Source organism: Catharus ustulatus, chromosome 14 (genome assembly GCF_009819885.2).
Source record: "Catharus ustulatus isolate bCatUst1 chromosome 14, bCatUst1.pri.v2, whole genome shotgun sequence".
Classification (NCBI taxonomy): Eukaryota; Metazoa; Chordata; class Aves; order Passeriformes; family Turdidae; genus Catharus; species Catharus ustulatus.
In genome coordinates, this window is record NC_046234.1 from 365,513 (window position 1) to 383,799 (window position 18,287).

General features: G+C 54.9%; 1 protein-coding gene across 3 annotated transcripts in view; it reads left to right on the forward strand.

The window, feature by feature from the left end:
* The window catches only part of MID2 (midline 2), a 53,382-nt gene that overhangs the window by 22,589 nt on the left and 12,506 nt on the right, over positions 1 to 18,287 (forward strand). For all 3 annotated transcript variants that reach the window (XM_033072323.1, XM_033072324.2, XM_033072325.2), the window contains exons 3-5: positions 13,391 to 13,486; positions 17,024 to 17,131; positions 17,906 to 18,054. In XM_033072323.1, the coding sequence (XP_032928214.1) occupies positions 13,391 to 13,486; positions 17,024 to 17,131; positions 17,906 to 18,054 (353 nt within the window). The remainder of the gene's footprint in view (positions 1 to 13,390; positions 13,487 to 17,023; positions 17,132 to 17,905; positions 18,055 to 18,287) is intronic.

Genomic DNA, 18,287 nt, shown 5'->3' on the forward strand with positions numbered 1-18,287 from the left:
TAAAGGCAGGGGAGTCTAAATTTCTCTCCAGCCACATGTGCTTCCAGCAGTAGTGGCTTTGTTAGCAGAGACTTCTGGCAGTCAGAGCCAGCAGGAAGGTGGAAGGATGCTTGGAGAGGGTGTTGGGGAGAGAGCAACTGGAGCAGGGGGGTTTAGGAATGTGTTTTAGGAATGCTGTTTGCAACATGAACTACTGATTCTGCTTGGAATGTGCCAGGCCAGGACAGAGCAGGTTATTGCTGTTTATATTCAGTTATTTGTGCATTGCAGGGGTGCAGGTGAGACACGTGGGGTGGCTTTCATTGCCTTCACCTCCAGACACTGTCAGGCAGTAGCACAGGGACCAGGAGGGATTGTCCTGCAGTGGCAGGGCTGAAGGGGAGGGTGCAGTGGTGAAGAGCATTTCCCTTGGCAATTGCCTCTCATGTCCCCTGGGAATTGCCTCTCATGTCCCCTGGGAATTCCCTCTCATTTCCTTTGGGACTTCCCTCTCATGTCCCCTAGGAGTTGCCTCTCATGTCCCCTTGGCAATTGCCTCTCATGTCCCCTGGGAATTGCCTCTCATGTCCCCTAGGAATTCCCTCTCATTTCCTTTGGGACTTCCCTCTCATGTCCCCTAGGAATTGCCTCTCATGTCCCCTGGGAGTTACCTCTCATGTCCCCTTGGGAATTCCCTCTCATGTCCCCTGGAAATTCCCTCTCATGTCCCCTGGGAATTCCCTCTCATTTCCCTTGAGAATTGCCTCTCGTGTCCCCGGGGAATTGCCTCTCATGTCCCCGGGGAATTGCCTCTCATGTCCCCAGGGAATTGCCTCTCCCTCCCCTGCGAGGTGCCCAGGCCCTGCTGGGCTGGCTGATGCAGGGGTGCCAGTGCTGGGGCCCAGGGAAGGGCTGGAACAGGAACCTGGTGTTCATGTTTGGCTGATGCTCCCTCTGCAGACAAAGTGCTGGTTCTTTATTGCTTGGTTTTCTGGTTCTTTATTGCTTGGTTTTCTCTGTGTTTGGACTCTCCTTGGGCCCCTGGGGGAAGCCCGCCCTGCAGCACATCGCCATGGCTCTGCCCATGGTTTTGGGGGTGGCAAGTGCTGCCAGGACCTGCAGTTTCGGGTTCCTCCTGTGTTGTTCCTCCTCCTCCTCCAGCTCGCCAGTGTAATGTGGTAGTTACATCCTGGAAGAAGAGAAATTACTGTCTTGAGCTCATTTTTATCTATTTTTCCTGACGGAATGAGAGGGAAATTTCTTGTTCTCCTTCCCACACAGTGATAATGTGGCCACTGGAAAAAAATCTGTATTAAAGTTCAGGCCTGGGGCAGGTCCAGGGAGGCCGAGGGCTCCATCCCCATCAGGGAGCCCTTCCCCCTGCCCAGGACTGAATCTGCTCAGCCCCTTCCTCTTCATCATCCCTTGTTCAAGCCCAGCATTTCTGTTTCATCTGGTGCCACTCGGTTCTTAAAGCTGTGATTCTGAATTTCACAGTGTTCCTTGTCAGTCCCAGCAGGAAATATGTTCAGGACCAGTTGGGAAACAGAAGGGGAAAATAATTATGAGAAGGGTTGGGGTTTTTTTCACTCCTTTGATCTGCATTTATTTATTTATTTATTTATTTATTTATTTATTTATTTATTTATTTACTCATCTCCCACAATCTGTTTGCTGCTTGCTGGGTATTAGAGAATGACACCAGCTGGGCTGGTAAAAAACCCTTAAAAAAGAATAATCCCAAAGCCACATTAGCAATTAAACATGTCACTCCCTGAACTCTGAAGTTTAATCGATTTTCTTCCTGCTTTTTTTCTTCCCTTTTTTTTCTCCCCTTTTTTTTTAATTTGTTTTTTTTTTATTCTCTCTTGCTTTATTTCTGTTCTGTTTGGTTCTGGTAGGCCATGCCAGATGGGGGCTGTGCCTCAGACTGATGCTGAGTTATTTTATATTCTCCTCAGGGTTAATTAATGCAGTGCCTGGGTGACTCCTGGGGTGTGGGGTGAGCACTTGGGTCAAAGCTCTGAGGGTGGGGTTTGGGACACTCAATCATGGCCTTGTCCAGGTTGGAAAAGACCTTTAAGGTCATCCAGACCAGCCATCACCTTGTTCATCACTACCCCATGTCCTCCTAAACTGTTCTGTGGTTCTGATTGTGCAGCGTGGACAAAGCCCTTGGTGTGGCGGGAGCCATCCCAATCCCACTGAGGGCAGAAGGGGCTGTTCCAGGGGGGCAGGAGGGGCTGTTCCAGCCCCAGCACCCCCAGACTGGGGGGTTCCCATCCTTCCATCCCAACTGGGAGTGAACAGGGCAGGGGGGCAACCCTGGCACTGAGCCCCATTCCCTGCTGGGAATGCCACAGTGAGAGCAGGAGAATCCAGGAGAATGGGGAGTAATCAACGTGACAGTTTGGGATCATTTACATCCAAGTCATGCCCAGCCAGGGAGTTCATCCTTCAACTGCCCATGGCTGAGCTTTGTGTGACCTTGGGGAAGTGAGGGGATCCCACACACCTCCAGTATGATTTAGTGTTCAAAAGCTTCTTTTTAACTCTTGTAAAACACCACCATCAAGAAATAGAAATTAAATTCTAATGGGGCTGTTCAGAGCCAGGCTGAGGCCTCTCGTGGAAGCTGTGCAGCCCTGCCAGCACATAAATCTGTGGTGTCAGAGGGAACAAAACGTTCCCATTGGCAAAGAGAGCCTCTAAAGAAGGATGAGGGGACTGATGGGGGGGAGAAAGGGAAGAAAAGCAGATTAGATCAAGGTTCAGTGAGTGACCCTCAGGGTTGGGGTCTGCCAGGAGGATCAGTGTGAGAGGGTTATTGACACTGCTCAGAGCTGAAAGAGTCTTTGAGATCGGTGGATGAGCAGGAAAGGGGCTGCTGGAGCAGGATGGGGCCAGGAGCAGGCAGGGAGCAGGATTCCTGCAGGATTCCTGTGTCAGCCTCTCATTGTAATAACTCAGCCTCTGCTGCAGAGAATGACCCAGGTGTCCTGGCTGATGCAGCTGAGCTCCTGCTGGGGTGGCCAAGGGTACCAAGAGGTGAGCCTGTGATTTTCCTGGATGTGGGAATTCCTGTTGTCCCTTCCACATGAGTCCTCCTGAGGTGTTGCTCCAGTGCTGAGCTTTGGGAGCTGCTCCAGGGAGCTTTGGGGTTCCTGGGCTCTCTGTCCCTGCCCATTGGGGCTCGCAGTCAGTCCCAGACCCCACGGGCTGGGGTGTGCTCTGCACTCCCTGTGCTGTGATGCTGATCCATCCACCCTGGGCTGAAGGGTGCCTCTGCTTCTAGCACCATCCCAGCTGTCTGAGGCCTTTGGGAAGCCCCTCCCCTGGGAGGAGAGGGGATGTGAGCCTCAGCTTTCGTGTCAAATCAAGCATCCCGGGGCTGGTATGTGTGCTATGCTGAGACTTTGGAGAGAAGCTCAAACGTTGACTCAAATCCACTCCAAAGGCTTGGGGAAAAAACCACCAAAGCAAACCCACAAGGTGTTTGTTTATGTTCTGGGATTTTCCAGGCAGCCTCATGACTCCCTGGGGCTCTGACTCACTGGGATGGAATGGAATCCATCCCAGATGGATGGAATGGGTGCACTGGGCAGCAGGGGTGGGCAGGGTCTGGCAGGGGGCTCAGGGGCTGCTGCTTGCCCCTGGAGAGCCCTTGTCCTGCTGCTGCACAGTGATGGAGGCTCCAGCCTGAGCCGGGCTCTGCCAGGGAAACAGCTGGGTGCTCTTGGGTTCTGCCAGGGAATCAGCTGGGTGCTCTTGGGTTCTCCCAGAGAAACAGCTGGGAGCTTTCGTCCAAGCCTTGTGCATGGTCTGCATGTGTGAGGAGGGGGTGACAGTGACCCTGCCCCTTGGCAGCCCCCTGAGGGACCCTGGGGTCCTGCCCACGATGCTTCAGGCTCTCCTTTCTGGCTGTGTCACAGAACAGATCTGTTTCCTTCCCAGTGCCCAGGAGAGAAGGAAGTTTCTCCTTGTATCAGAAATGGATGGTTTTTTTCTGGAACAGTGAGCGAGGGCTGGTGGGAGCTCTGCACTTCCCTGGGTGCAGCTTTAGCCAAGTTTGAAGCAGCTGGAGCAGGTTTTGGCAGGACCACTTACTCTGTGCTCTGCACAAAGGCTCCTTCCCCTCCGCGCCTCCCAGATGTAACTTCTGGAGAAGCCTGCCTTGGGCTGGGTGGGTTCCTGGTCTCATTCCTGAAGGTGGGCTGCAGGGAGGTGGGAGCAGCATGGCACAGGCAGGGAGCTCCTGGGGTGCTCCTGGTGGTGGTTTTGGAGCATGAGGAGGGCAGCAGGGCTGGCTGGAGGCAGGGCTGGGCTCTGCCCTGCCCAGCCCTGCTGCCTTTGGGCACCTTGGGGCACCTGCCAGCAGCAGTGGCTGTGCCCAGCCCCAGGGCAGCCACAGCAGGCAGGGCCCTTGGCTCCAGGAGGGAAAACCTGTCCAGGCATCTTCCCTCGTGCCTGTTGCCGTAAAACATTGGATTGTGAGTAATCCATGGGGCTGTGCCCAAGATATGCTGGATAAGCTGGCACTGGTGGCGTGCTGGGGCACACAGGAGAGAGTTGAGATGGGCAGAAAAAGCCCTGGGCTGGGGGGCTCAGCCCATCAGAGTCACTCTGGCTGTGCAGGGAGAAGTGCCCAGGCTTGGCTGGGCCAGGATTTGCACTGTGGCAGCCACAGAGCCACCCAGGCTGGTGGGACCCTGGAATAAAAGGCTTTGGAAGGGCAGTGGCCCTCCGCATTTCTGCCAAGTCCCCTCCAGCACCCCATGCTCTGCAGGGGCAAAAGAAGTCCCCACGCTCTGGCCACAGGAGAAACTCTGGAAATGCTGTTTGTGCCATTGCTTGGTGGTGGTTTCGGTGACTTTTTGGTAGGTTTAGGCATTTTGTTTACTCTTCTAGAAGCAGAAGAGCAAAGGGATAAAGGCAGAAGGACTGGGACTCTCTGCTTGCGTATGCACAAGGGGTTAAAGCCTTCTCCAGCGTTGGTGCATTCCCCCCCAGGCTCAGTTTGTACTGAGTGCTCTATCTCAGCATCTGCAGGCTGGTTTTAACAGTCTCACTGTGCCTTTCCACGAGCACACCTCAGCCAGAGCCAGCCCCGTGGCAGGCAGCTGTGGGAGCCCAGGGCTGTGCCCCACCGTGCCCTGCTAGCCTGGGCACCACAGATCTGCTCCCAGGTGTGGGCAGGGAGCCTGGAGCCCCCAACCAAACAGCTCCCACTGCCCTGCTGTGGCTCAGGGCAGGTTCCCCAGGAAATGTGGGATGGCCCTGCTGAATATGGGGGTGAATGTGCCCCCCTGTCCTCGTGGGGGTGAACATGTCCCCACAGCTCTCACATGCTGTGTGGGAAGGTGGAAGGATTGGTTCAGTGCAGGCACATCCCACAGGAAACAGGGCTTTGGGAGGAGGTTATTTATTTATTTTGTGCAGCAGCAGTCTCCACAGGCTTCACACTTCATAGGATCACAGAATATCCTGAGATGGAAGGGACCCATCCGTTCTGCCACTTCTTCCACTTTTTCCATCCAGATTTGTTGTTCTGCCGGGGGAGGGGAGGAAGGGAGACCCTGGTTGTGGTGTCACCCTCCAGCCCATGCCTTGAGCTGCTCCATGCCAGCCTCACTGCAGGAGACATCTCTGGGTGAGAGGGGAGCTCTCCAGTTGTCCCCATTTCCTCCTGATCTGCCCTACCAGTAGGGGGATGTGGGTTACTAAACCATCCTGGCGGGCTCTCTTGCTCCCTTGGACAGGAACATGGCAAGTCCCTAATTCAAGAACATTTTCATCAGTGGTTCCCAGAGCCGCTCTCCTCTGTCTCCAAGGCATCAGGGGAAAGTAGCAGGTTGTGTCCTTGAGCCAGGCTGTTCCCTTGTCAATGCAGAGCAAATCAGGCTGCCAGGGCTGTGTGGGGACATGGCCAGGATTGTCCTGGCTGTCCTTGGGCTGCTCACGTCCCTTTGGGATAGGGAGAGCTTTGTGCTCAGTGCTGGCTGTGCCATCCTGCTGCTGCTGCCTCCTGCCAGCTCCCTGCACTGGGGTCAACTGCTGCCAGGTGCCACCAGGTGTGACCAGGATCCTCTGGGTGCCACCAAGTGTGACCAGGAGCCTCTGGGTGCTGCCAGGTGCCAGCAGGAATCTCTGAGTGCCATCGGTGCCAGGTGCTCTCTCTGACAGCCCCAGTGCCCAAGTGCTGGTGAAAGTGCAAGGTTTGCAGCTGCCTTTCAACCCTGACACTGATGTTTTGTGACAATTAATCTTGCTATTTATATCAGTGTAATTAGCAGCATTATTAATATTATCGAGGCGCCACAGTGGTAATTACATGTCTGCTTAACATGTGCTATCAGTGGTGTTCCAATGCACTGTGATTCTGCCTGACATTACCCCACCATTAGCATTGTTTGTTGTGCGCTGCACAAGATAATTTCATTCTCTAATCGCTGCAATCCTCATTAGCAAACTGTCCCCACGTGCCCAAGCTTTTGAGAGCGATGCCACCAAGTGGTACGGCTTTCCCAGGGATGTTTCTTTGGGAATCCTCTCTGTTGTGGGGCTCTCCTGCCCATCACACCCTCCCTCAGGAGGGAGGGAATCCTTGGAAGGATTGCCCTCCAAAATAAAGCGGTAGATCTTTGCTCTGGCATCTGCAGGAGCTCCTTTTGCCTGGAGAAGGTTTGGAATGTAGGGGGATCCTCCAGCAGGGACAGGTGTGTGTGAGTGAGACCTGACACTCTCCTGCTGCTGCTGCTCTGCCCCATTCACTGTCCCACGGCTCCAGCTCCTCCAGCTGCTGCTGCAGGGCTGGGGGAAGGAAGGAGAAACTCCGAGTGTGTGCAGGAGTGGGATCAGCAGGGAATTAAAGCCAGCTGCTGGAGCATTTGATCAGCTTGTTTGATTCTGGGAGTTGCAAGATGAATTTTCAGGGGATGCTGGCAGAGGGAAGGTCCTGAGCATGGGCTCTGTGCTGTTCTCAGGGACTGGCAGCCAGCTCAGAGCCCCTGTCCAGCACAGCCCCTGGTGGGAGTGTGGGGACAAGCCTGGGCAAAGGAAGGCTGAGGAATTGGGGATATTCAGGAGTCTTGGCAGTGCTCACCTGTCTGTGCCATGCTGGCATGGAGGGGCTCCCTGGCACAGGTTCTGGTGCTTCTGAGTGCCCAGGTCAGTTTCTGCTGCTGGGATGCACCCCGGAGTGGCGTGGCTGTCACATCTTCCAGATGGCTGTCACAGCCCCGAGATGGTGTCACAGCCCCGAGCTGGGTGTCACGCTGTGGGGATGGGTGTCACAGCCCTGAGATGGCTGTCACATCTTCCAGATGGGTGTCACAGCCCTGGGGCCAGGAGCTGGAAGTGCCAGGGCAGGGAGCAGAGAGGGGCTGACAGGGGCAGTAGGAGCATGAGGAGGGTGAGGCACCAGACCAGCCTGAGACTGGGACAAACAGGCTGGAACCTGAGCCATTTGCGGGCATCATTTATGCATTTATTGCCAATTAATATTTTAGATTAAAACCGTGTTCTGCAGTGTTTTGGCTCAGTAAAACTGGATCCTGTGTCATGCTCACAGCACAAGTCAGGCTTGCTGTCACCCTGTCACTTGTCACTGACCTCTGCTGCTGGGTCTGCCTGATCTCTGCAGAATTCCCTATTTCCTACCATAATTTACAATGCAGGAGCTTTAGCTTCACTCCCCAGCTAATTTTGTATTTGTAATTCAGACCATTTCTTCCTGGTGTGAATTCTGCTTTGCAGCCACTTTTTGTGCTTCCCGTTCTGTTTGGGAGCAGCCAGATCTCAATCCTGATGTGCAGCCCAGATAGTGAGGAGGTGGGGAACAGGCACCTTCTTCAGCATTCTGCCTTACCTTTTGCTTGAATTTTGCTAATTTGGTTTGGGAGGTGAGATAGGAATTGAATGAAGTGATTAGGAAATCTTTGATAAACCCGTTATCTGGTGAAAATCACAAAGTAGCTTTTTTGATGTTGAATGGAACCAGATGTTCTTTGGGAACATATGAATCTTCCATGAGTTTCTCCCCAGCACTGAACTCCCTGCTCAGTGCATTCCCTTTGAATTGCATCTCTTCATTTCTGCCACAGACACTCGGCTGTTTATTAAGTGTGGATTGGAATTTGCATAAATGACTTGCCAAATCCCAGATTTTCTTTAGCAGCCTGGGATGGGTGTTTGTGCCCTGAGATGCTGTCAGTGTTGGAAGGGCTGTGGGAGGCTGTGGCAGCCCAGCCATGCCTTGGGATGGTTCTGGACTCCTGAGACACGTCACACCCCACAGGGCCTTTCCTAATCAAACTCTGCTGGCTGTGAATCACACAGAGCCTCAGAGGGCGAGGGGCAAAACGTGTTTGTTGATACTCTTTCAGGTAGTTTGTGCTCCTGTGCCTTTAGTAATTGTTGGTGGCACTGCATCTCCTGTTCAGACACACCTTTGTGCCTCACATCAGTGTCAGGCTTTTTCCCTGGAAATTCCATCTCTACATTCTCACACTCCCTGGGAGGATTCCATGGGGCTCTTCCCAGCCAGACCTGCAGCAAGAGCAGCTAACATGATTGGAGTGCCCTTACAACAACCCTGGACACTGGAGATGGTCCTCTCCTCTCCTCTCCTCTCCTCTCCTCTCCTCTCCTCTCCTCTCCTCTCCTCTCCTCTCCTCTCCTCTCCTCTCCTCTCCTCTCCTCTCCTCTCCTCTCCTCTCCTCTCCTCTCCTCTCCTCTCCTCTCCTCTCCTCTCCTCTCCTCTCCTCTCCTCTCCTCTCCTCTCCTCTCCTCTCCTCTCCTCTCCTCTCCTCTCCTCTCCTCTCCTCTCCTCTCCTCTCCTCTCCTCTCCTCTCCTCTCCTCTCCTCTCCTCTCCTCTCCTCTCCTCTCCTCTCCTCTCCTCTCCTCTCCTCTCCTCTCCTCTCCTCTCCTCTCCTCTCCTCTCCTCTCCTCTCCTCTCCTCTCCTCTCCTCTCCTCTCCTCTCCTCTCCTCTCCTCTCCTCTCCTCTCCTCTCCTCTCCTCTCCTCTCCTCCCCTCCCCTCCCCTCCCCTCCCCTCCCCTCCCCTCCCCTCCCCTCCCCTCCCCTCCCCTCCCCTCCCCTCCCCTCCCCTCCCCTCCCCTCCCCTCCCCTCCCCAAAACGTTGATGATGTTCTTTGCCTGCCAGGTATTCACAGAACTCCTTCAAGAGATGCATTGCCTTCCTACCAGTGAACTCCAAGAGGATTATACATATTTATGGAATGAAGCATTACCTGTATTTTATATTTTTGAAAGGATTTTGTTCACTTTGGCTTCAGAGCCAGCAGTGCCAGGGTTATGTTTGACAATTGGTGCTCAGACGTCAGGCTGAGTGTGCTTTTAGCACCAGGTTTGCTCCCAAAACCAGGCAGGTTTGGGCGATGCTGGTGGCTCAGACCAAGAGGAGATGCTGCAGAGGAGCCCACAGGACACAAATGCAAGATGTGCTGATCCAGCAGCAGCATGTGCAGGCTGCAAATCCCACACTCAGGTCTCCCTGTTTACTCGAGGTTTCTGCTTTAGTTTTTCTCTTCTCAATTTAAATTCCAAGGAGACACAAGACACAGTAAGTGCTGATGCAGCCTGGGATGCTGTGTGCAGGAGCATGGATCCCACCTGCCTGCCTGCCCCAGCCAGAAGGAGCCAGGCAGGGTTTAAACCTGATAGATCATCAGGGGTTAAAGCTGATGAATGGATTTGAAGCTGCTGTTTTATTGCTCACCCTGCTCAGGGGACATGGGGATGTCACCACACCCCCTGGTCGAGTGAGCCCCAGCAGAGCCCCCAGAGCCCCCTGTGCCATGTAGAGCTGATTTCTAGGTCAACTCTGCCAGTGGAGCCACAGCAGCCCTGAATGCTGGCAGAGGTCTCGGCTCTTGCTCAGTCTGTTTTGCTCCAAAGCGTCTTAAAATGCATAAATGTCACACATGGCAGCTCAGTCCTGTCTCTGTCGCTTGTCCTGTTGTCTGGGGACATTCTCTGAGCAAAGCCCAGGAGCTGACTGGCTGTGCATATTTTCCCCCAAAGTTTTTTTGGGTTTTTTTTTTTGTTTTTTTTTCCTTGGTGCTGGGAATTGATTCTAAACATAGAATTGCGAAATTGCAGAATGGTTTGGGTTAAAGGAGACCTTAAGCTCATCTTGTTCTACCCCTTTTCCTGGGCAGGGACACCTCCCACTGTCCCAGGCTGCTCCAACCCCAATGCCTGCCTGGCCTGGGACACTGCCAGGGATCCAGGGGCAGACACAGCTGCTCTGGGCACCCTGCCATGGCCTGCCCACCCTACCAGGGAGCAATTCCTTCCTGATCCCTAACCTGAATTTCCCCTGTTGCAGTTTGAAACCCCTGAATATGCAGCTGGCAGAGCTGGCAGTGGGCAGTGCCACGTTCATCCCTCTGTGCAGCCATGGCAGCTGGGATGGGAGCAGTGCTGGGCTCTGGACCTGCTGTGGCCACTGAGAGGAGCCTGGTCTGCAGTGCTGTCAGTGTAAGTGGCCAAGGCCAGGTTGGACAGGGCTTGGAGCAGCCTGGGACATGCAAAGTGTCCCTGCCGTGGCAGGGGGTGGATGAGATGAGCTTTACAGTCCCTTCCAAACTTCTGTGATTTTAGTTTGGCAGTGCAGAGGCAGAGGAGGCTGTTCCAAGGCCACTGTCACTGTCCTGCTCCAAAAGCCCCTCAGAGTAGATGGGGCTGGGATGGCCCTGGTGGGAGCTGCCTGCAGGTCACCCTGCCCAGCTGCTGCTTCCCCAGAAAGCTGCCCCAGCACTCCTGAGACAAAGCACATAAGTTTCATCACCCCCACCATGGGTGCCTGGGGCAGGAGCTCAGTGCAGAGCAGTGTCTGCCCAGGAACAGGGACATGGTGGAGGTTCCCACCTTGGGGCTCCAGTGCAATCACAGCTGCCTCGTGCTACCAACAATGTTGTGGTTTTAGAAAAGGAGCAGCTCCCTCAGGAGCTCCATGGCAGTCTCCTGATGCCCTGGGCCATGTCCTGACTTCCCTGTGCTGCTCCAGGACAAGCCAGAGGACAGCCAGCAGGAATCCTGACAAGGCTGGGACCTAGCAGCACATCCTGAGCCCCAAGGGCTTGGCTGTACACCCTGGCAGGGATCCCAGATGGCTGCTGCAGGTGCTCATCCCCTGCCCTGTCCAGATGAGGCTGGTGCATACTGGTGGCTTCTAGGAACTGGTTCTCTGTTGATTTGGCATGCAGGGAGTGTTTTGGGGTGGGTTTGACTTGGTGCCTGTGTGCCTGTGCGAGGGGTTGTGGATGCACACGTGATTTGTGTTTGTGGTGTGCAGGAGGATCAGGGCAGAGATCCACCTCTGTTATTGAAAGTGATTATAGATGAGCAGGGGCAATGAGAAAAGCCGTGAGTAAATCACTGGAACTATCACTCTCCAGTTTTGGCTGCCTTCCCATGAAGATGAATGCAGAAACCTGTCTGGGGTAAGGCAGAGCCAAAGGACACCCTCTATGCCATCATGCGAGGCTGAGTCTCTCACTCCTGCATTCCTTCCCTAGGGCTTTCCCAGCTCCAGAGCTCTCCAGGTCCTGCCATCTCACACCCACAGGTTCATGCTGGAGATCTGAGGCTTTCCCAAACCCCTGGGATCCCCCCAGCCCCAAGTGTGTGTGAGGTGTGGGGAGCTGTTCTTTGGCACCTTCTGGGGCTCAGAGGCTGTTCCAGGAACAGGAGGACACCACGTATTTATAGTTCCTGAGGTTGTCTTGAGCCTGCAACCCTGGTGCCTTATTCAAACAGAGAAATTCATCCTTAGTTCAACTGCTTGTTTGGTGTTTGGAGGAAAAGGAAAATCAGGTTGTTGCCCATTGTTCCCGTTGTGAACAAACACGAGCATTGGTACTTGCAGGTCAGTGCTGGGTGCTTGCTCTCCTCTGCCTGGGTGGAAATGGATTTATTTGGCATCTGTTCCCTGGCAGGGTTTGATCCTGTGGGTCCTTGACATGGGATGGGAGAGATTCAGCCCTGGTGACCCAGGCCCTTCTCCCCACAGAGCACCAGTGACTCCTGCTCAAGGCCTTTTTATCACTTTTTCTCCCTTGTCTCCCCAGTTGTAGAGAAATCACCTATTTGTATTTCAGGACAGAAGGTGGAGGTTTGGGGGAATGACAGGCATTTTATAAAGCAATTAAAACCCAACCCCTGTAATTCCTGTAATTTATATACACCTACAAAATAACCAGCTGGTGTGATGCAGGCTTCAAGCCCATTTTATTTGTTTCAGCACGTCAGACAGATGGAAACATTCCATGTGTGTTTTGCTGGGGTGCAGAGGGGTGGGCAGGGTCTGGGGGTGCCCTGAGGGCAGGGGGGCAGCAGAGGAACCATGGCTGACACCAGAGCAACACCTCAGCATTGGCAGAGAGGGTGTGTGAGGAGGGGCTGGGGCTGGGGACAGGATTTGTGTGTGTTTGTGGGTGCTGCAGATGCGGTGTGGGCACGGGTGGGGTGTGGGCACGTGTGCTTCAAAGCTGCACCCCAGCCCTCCATCACACCCAGGAGATTAAAGCAGATTGGTGAGAGTTCAAAGCTGCAACCTCGGCGCAGCCATGCTGGTGATGAGGGAGGCAATTAGCAAGTGAAATGCTCGTTGCTGGAGTAAAATGATGTTTATAATATTGGGCTGTGAGGAGAGGGGGGGTGGGAGCAGCTGCCTTTTCCATTATCTGTACAGCCCCACTCTGCAAACCCTTCTGGCACAGCCAAGGCTCCCTGGGTTTTATTCCATTTCTCCAGCCTGCTCCTGCCTTCTGCCTTACTCGCCCTTGGCCAGCAATTTTCAGGGCTGCAAATGAGCTGGGAGTATTTTTAGGAAGCAGTGGTTTTTCAGGAATGAGTGCTCTGCCTGTGCCTGTGATTCAAGTTTTCCTGGCTCAGTAGCCCCCAGTTACCCATCTGTGCAGAGAGGGGCCATGTTTATGGGGCTGCTGGAGTCAGATGAAAGCCTCAGACTGCACTTCCTACCTGCAGATGAATGAACCACCTCAGGGACCCTCTTCCAGCCCTGGAGCTTAAAATATTAATGGGGCATCATTTCCTGACAAGTGCTGCAACAGGTAGGGAGTGCTTTGTTCTGAAGGATTCCTGTCAGACATGTGGGACTGGCAGTGCTGTGTCCCTGACATTGGCAACACCCACAAACTGAGGCAGGAATCCCCTCAAATGGGGATCCCCTCCTTCTCCCAGAACAGCCTGTGGGCACCAAGGCAGGCCAGGGCATCCCTGCGCAGTGAGCAGCCCCAAATTGCTCCAGTGTCACTCAGGCAGTGTGCTGGGTGGCACAGGGTCTCTGTCACAGGGGACTGGAGACACTCCAGCTTTGCTAATCTCTCTATTTTTCCTCTTTCTCCCATTTCTGGGCCTGCAGCAAACCCTGGAGACAAATCTCACCAACCTGGTTAAACGCAACAGCGAACTGGAGAACCAGATGGCCAAGCTGATCCAGATCTGCCAGCAGGTGGAGGTGCGTGAGGGCCAGGAGGGGCTGGGGGTGCTGGGCCAGCTCCCAGCTCCAGGGGGCAATGAATGCAGGGCTCACCCCAGAGGCCTTTCCTGAGCTTTTGTGGGATGAGTGTGAGGGGTGCTCCGGGCAGGGAAGGACACAGGGATGGTTCCCAGGGGGCTGAAGGAGTTGTTAGGGTTGGGAGGCACTGAGAAGGGCCATGGGCTGCTGGGCTGGCTCCAGGCGGGGGGACCTGGCCCTTCTCTGTGCTGGAACAGCAGCTGGGCTGGTGGAGGAGTGGAATGGAGCATAGAAACAGGGCCCAGCCAGGTGACAGAGCCTGGAACAGGGCCTGACAGGTGACACTGCGCTGGAACAGGGCTCAGCCAGGTGACACTGAGCCTGGAACAGGGCCTGACAGGTGACACTGTGCTGGAACAGGGCTCAGCCAGGTGACACTGAGCCTGGAACAGGGCCTGACAGGTGACACTGAGCTGGAACAGGGCTCAGCCAGGTGACACTGAGCCTGGAACAGGGCCTGACAGGTGACACTGAGCTGGAACAGGGCTCAGCTGGGTGGCACTGAGCCTGGAACAGGGCCTGACAGGTGACACTGAGCTAGAACAGGGCTCAGCTGGGTGGCACTGAGCCTGCAGAGAGCTCTCAGCTGGGCCACACTGAGGCTGCAGAGAGCTCTCAGCTGGGTGACACCAGGCATGCAGCCATTCCTCAAACCAGCAGTTTCCCACAGGACAAACCCCAGGCTGCTGCTGGGATCCCAACCTGGGTTCAGGGGGAGCTGCCAGTGCCAGAACTCAGCAGTTGTTCCCTGCACCCTCAGCACCCCGGGCCTTGTGCCTGCCTTGTACCCCACAAGCCACCCCATGGGCCCAGCAGGGTGCAGGAGGGCTGGGGGGGATGTATGGGTGCTGCAGTGGGATGTGTGGCTGTTGCCTCAGGATGGTGTGAGTGAGATGAGGGATGCTGAGGTGGAATGCTGTGGCAGGATGCAGGGATGCTGCAGTGGGTTGCAGGGGTGCTGCACCAGGATGCAGGGGTGTTGCAGTGTGTTGTAGGGGTGCTGCAGTGTGTTGTAGGGGTGCTGCAGTAGAATGCAGGAGTGCTGCAGCAGGATGCAGGGGTGCTGCAGTGGAATGCAGGGGTGCTGCAGCAGGATGCAGGGGTGCTGCAAGGGGATGCAGGGATGCTGCAGCAGAACAAGGGCTCCTGTGCTAGAGCCATTTGCCCACAGCAAAGCATCCATGATGCATCTCCTCAGGTTGCTGCAGCTCGTCCTTCACACCTGCATGTCAGAGCAGCTCTGGGGCTCTGGAGGTGCTTCAGGCCCTGCAGTTCCTGCAAGCAGCAGCAGTGCTTTGTTCTCCACTCCCTCTGTGCTGTCCCAATGATCTGGCAAGAGGCACTGATGGCAGCAGCCTTTTTGTGAGTGCCAGTAGCTGGCAGCCACTGCCACAGTGTGCAGAGAGGAGGAGGAGGGGGCTGAGATGCTCTGAGCTTCCAGCCAAAATAAGGAGCAGGAAAAAGAAAAATCCCACTTGGCTGTGCAGCAGTGCTGGCCTTCTGTGTCACTGGTGTTGTCCTGCTTCCCTCTGCCTGTGCATCACTCTGCAGCAGGAAAGGCTTTGTTGGAGCTGTCTCTCCTGGGCTTCCTCTTCCCCAGGGCTCTGGGCTTGCACTGAGTCTGGGAACACAGCACAGGGATGTTTGGCAGAGAGGGAAGGAGCCAGGATGCCCTTGCAGAGCTCTGGTGGCAGTCACCAGCCCTTGCTGCTCTGCTGGGCCATGCTTTGGCTCTGAGAACCCACCAGGGATGGAGCAAGGATGTGGCTGGATGTCCTTCCAAACCCCTTCCTTTGAATCCAGCTCCAATGTCTAATGACGTGATGTAGGATAAATTGAGAGATAGTTGGTATATCTGTGTAATCCTCGAAGTCTGAGACCGCTAAGCTGTCATTTCTCACACAGTTTGTGAGTTTTCATCTTTGTCGGACTCTTTGCTTAAAATAACAGCTTCAGTAACATTTCTCAGCTCTGCTGAATGCACAGCCAGGCCCTCGGAGGCACCTTTGCAGAGAGCACAGTAAACTGGGAAGCAGAAAATATCTGTGCCCCCCATCGATCTGATTCAGGGAATTTTGCTTTTGAGCTATTTGTGGACATGGCACACAGGCAGGCACATGCAATCCTCATGCACTCTGCCCCTCAGACACATTCAGAGACACATTCAGTGTCAATCTCCTGGCATGTCCAGAGCCACCAGCACCTTGATGGACAGGGGTTCACCCTGGGGAAGGGCAATGCCAGTGTCCTCAAGGGCCTGTCCTGCCCCTCAGAGTGACTCTGGTGCATGGGGGGCTGCCCTGAGAGGCTGACATGGCCAAATCCTGTGGCCGAAATGTGGAGCAAGGAGAGCAGAGAAGCTGAGTTTGTAAAACAGGGGTGGTGGCAGCCCAGTGTCCCCCCTGTGGGGCGAGCAGAAGCTGCATGTGTGGGATGTGGGGTCTGTGTCACAGCAGCCTCAGGTAAGCTCCTGCTGTCCCCACGGCACTGCTGCACAGCCAAAATCCTGTGAGGACTGTGGAGGTGGGAGGGGTCCTGTACTCCATCTCTGAGCTGCTCGGGCACACAGGAGGAGGTTTACTGTGTGTGACTCAGGCTGTGGGCTGAGATGCTGTTTCTCATCCCTACGAGGTGCAGGACAGGCTTTTCCCAGAGCTGAGTTTAATCCAGGACTGTTGTCCCTAGCACATTTTCCCCCAGCACTTAGGTGAGTGACAGATTTTTTCTCTCCATTGTGACAACTAAAAGCTGCCCTGCTCTCCTGCAGCCACAGCACCTGCTGAGTCTTCAGACCCAAATCAGCATTTACCTAGGAGTTGGTTCCTCCCTAGAGTGGTTTTGCCAGTGCTCAGGTGTTCTTGAGCCAAGGATTTGCCAGTGGAGCAGTGCTGCTCTGCAGTACCCCCTCCATGCTCTGCCACAGCATCCTTGCCACGTCATCCCTGCCACAGCATCCCTGCCACAGCTGCTTGCTGCAGGCTCCAAGCCCCAGGGCTGTTCCCTGTCCCCTGCCACATGCAGCAGATTGGGAAGATTTTCCGCTGTTTTTCCTCAGTGGAGCTCTCTTTGCAGACCATCAGCTGTCTCCCACTCCAGTGTTGCATAATCTGCTGGCCAGGTTTAAAAAAAGATCCTGTAGCAAAAATGTGGTTCACTGAAGGCTGCCTCATTTCAGAGGGATTTGGGAGTATAAAATTAGGAAAACTGATTTCTGTCCTGTAGTGTGCTTTAATGAAGTGCTAGGGCTCAATTCCTCTTCCATGAAGTGCATCTCCCCTGTCCTGCCCTGTCCTGTCCATCCTACCAGGGATACTGGGATCCCTGGAGGCAGAGGACTGGGACCTCTGCTTGCGACTCTGTATGTGCACCACTGTGAGCACAGCCTTGAATGAGTTCCTAAAACCTGTGTGCTGTGTGTCCTTCCTAAATCCTGTGATCTGTGTCCCTCCCAACCCCTGTGCTGCTGTTGCTCACCAGGTGAACACAGCCATGCACGAGGCCAAGCTGATGGAGGAGTGTGATGAGCTGATGGAGATCATCCGCCAGCGCAAGCAGGTCATCGCTGTCAAGATCAAGGAGACCAAGGTGAGGGGTGCCAGCTCTTTGTCCCTCCTGTGCCAGCTCCAGGGCTTGCTGTGGGCAGCACTGGTGCCTCTCCCTGTCCAGACTCGGGGTGTCCCCTGGTGCTGCCCTCTGTGCCACCCCAAATCCAGGTGTCTGTCACTGCCACCCCAAATCTGGTGTCTGCCCCTACTGCCCTAGGGCTCCTGTACTAAGGACAGAGCGTGTGCTGGCTGGCACTGGAGGAGGAACAGGGTGCTGGTTAGCGTGACAAGTTGGTGCAGAGGCTTGGATCACTCCAGACAGCTTCCTCAGGGCTCTTCACTGCTGAGGTTCTAATAGAATAATGTGGAATTAATATTGAAGGGCCACAGTCCAGTGCTGCAGAGAGAGCAGAGGCTGTACACTCTGCATTGCAGCACAACTGGAGGGGAACTGCTTCTCACCCTCATCTCTGTGGGAGTGTTTTGGCCTTTCCTCCAGTACTTCCCAGTGCTTTCTCTGTGTAGCATCCCACCCCAAAGGGGAAGGGAGCACCCAAGATGGTCATGGTTGAAAGGAATGACAAATGTCAGAGGGTCAGCAGAAGCTCCATCTCCAGTGTCCATCACACAGGGCACCCTCAGAGCAGCCCAGGCTGTGCCCTGGGGCTTTCCCCCTCCCAGCAAAATTGAACATGGGAAGTGCTTTGCTGTGCTCCCTCCCCAGAGCCGTGGGGACATTCCTGTAATGTGTCACTGCTCCTGGATCAGGAGGGGGTTCCCCCTGTGCCCCTCCTCAGCCCCCGTGTCCCCCCAGGTGATGAAGCTGCGCAAGCTGGCCCAGCAGGTCGCCAACTGCCGGCAGTGCCTGGAGCGCTCCACGGTGCTCATCAACCAGGCCGAGCACATCCTCAAGGAGAACGACCACGCTCGCTTCCTGCAGACTGCCAGGAACGTGGCTGAGAGGTGGGCTGGGCTGGGGCACTGCTGCTGCAGCTGGCCCCTGCCTGAAGTCCCTGCTCAGGGATGACCCAAGTCCCCTCCCCAGAGATCCCCACTGTCCCTGCAGGTCCCACTGTGCTAAATCTGAGTTTATCCTCAGATAAACCCCGGGCAGGTCCCCATCCCTCGCAGGACAGGTGCTGCATGGCAGGTCCTAATGATAGCGTGGAAGCCATCCCCCTTCCTTTGGGTAGGAC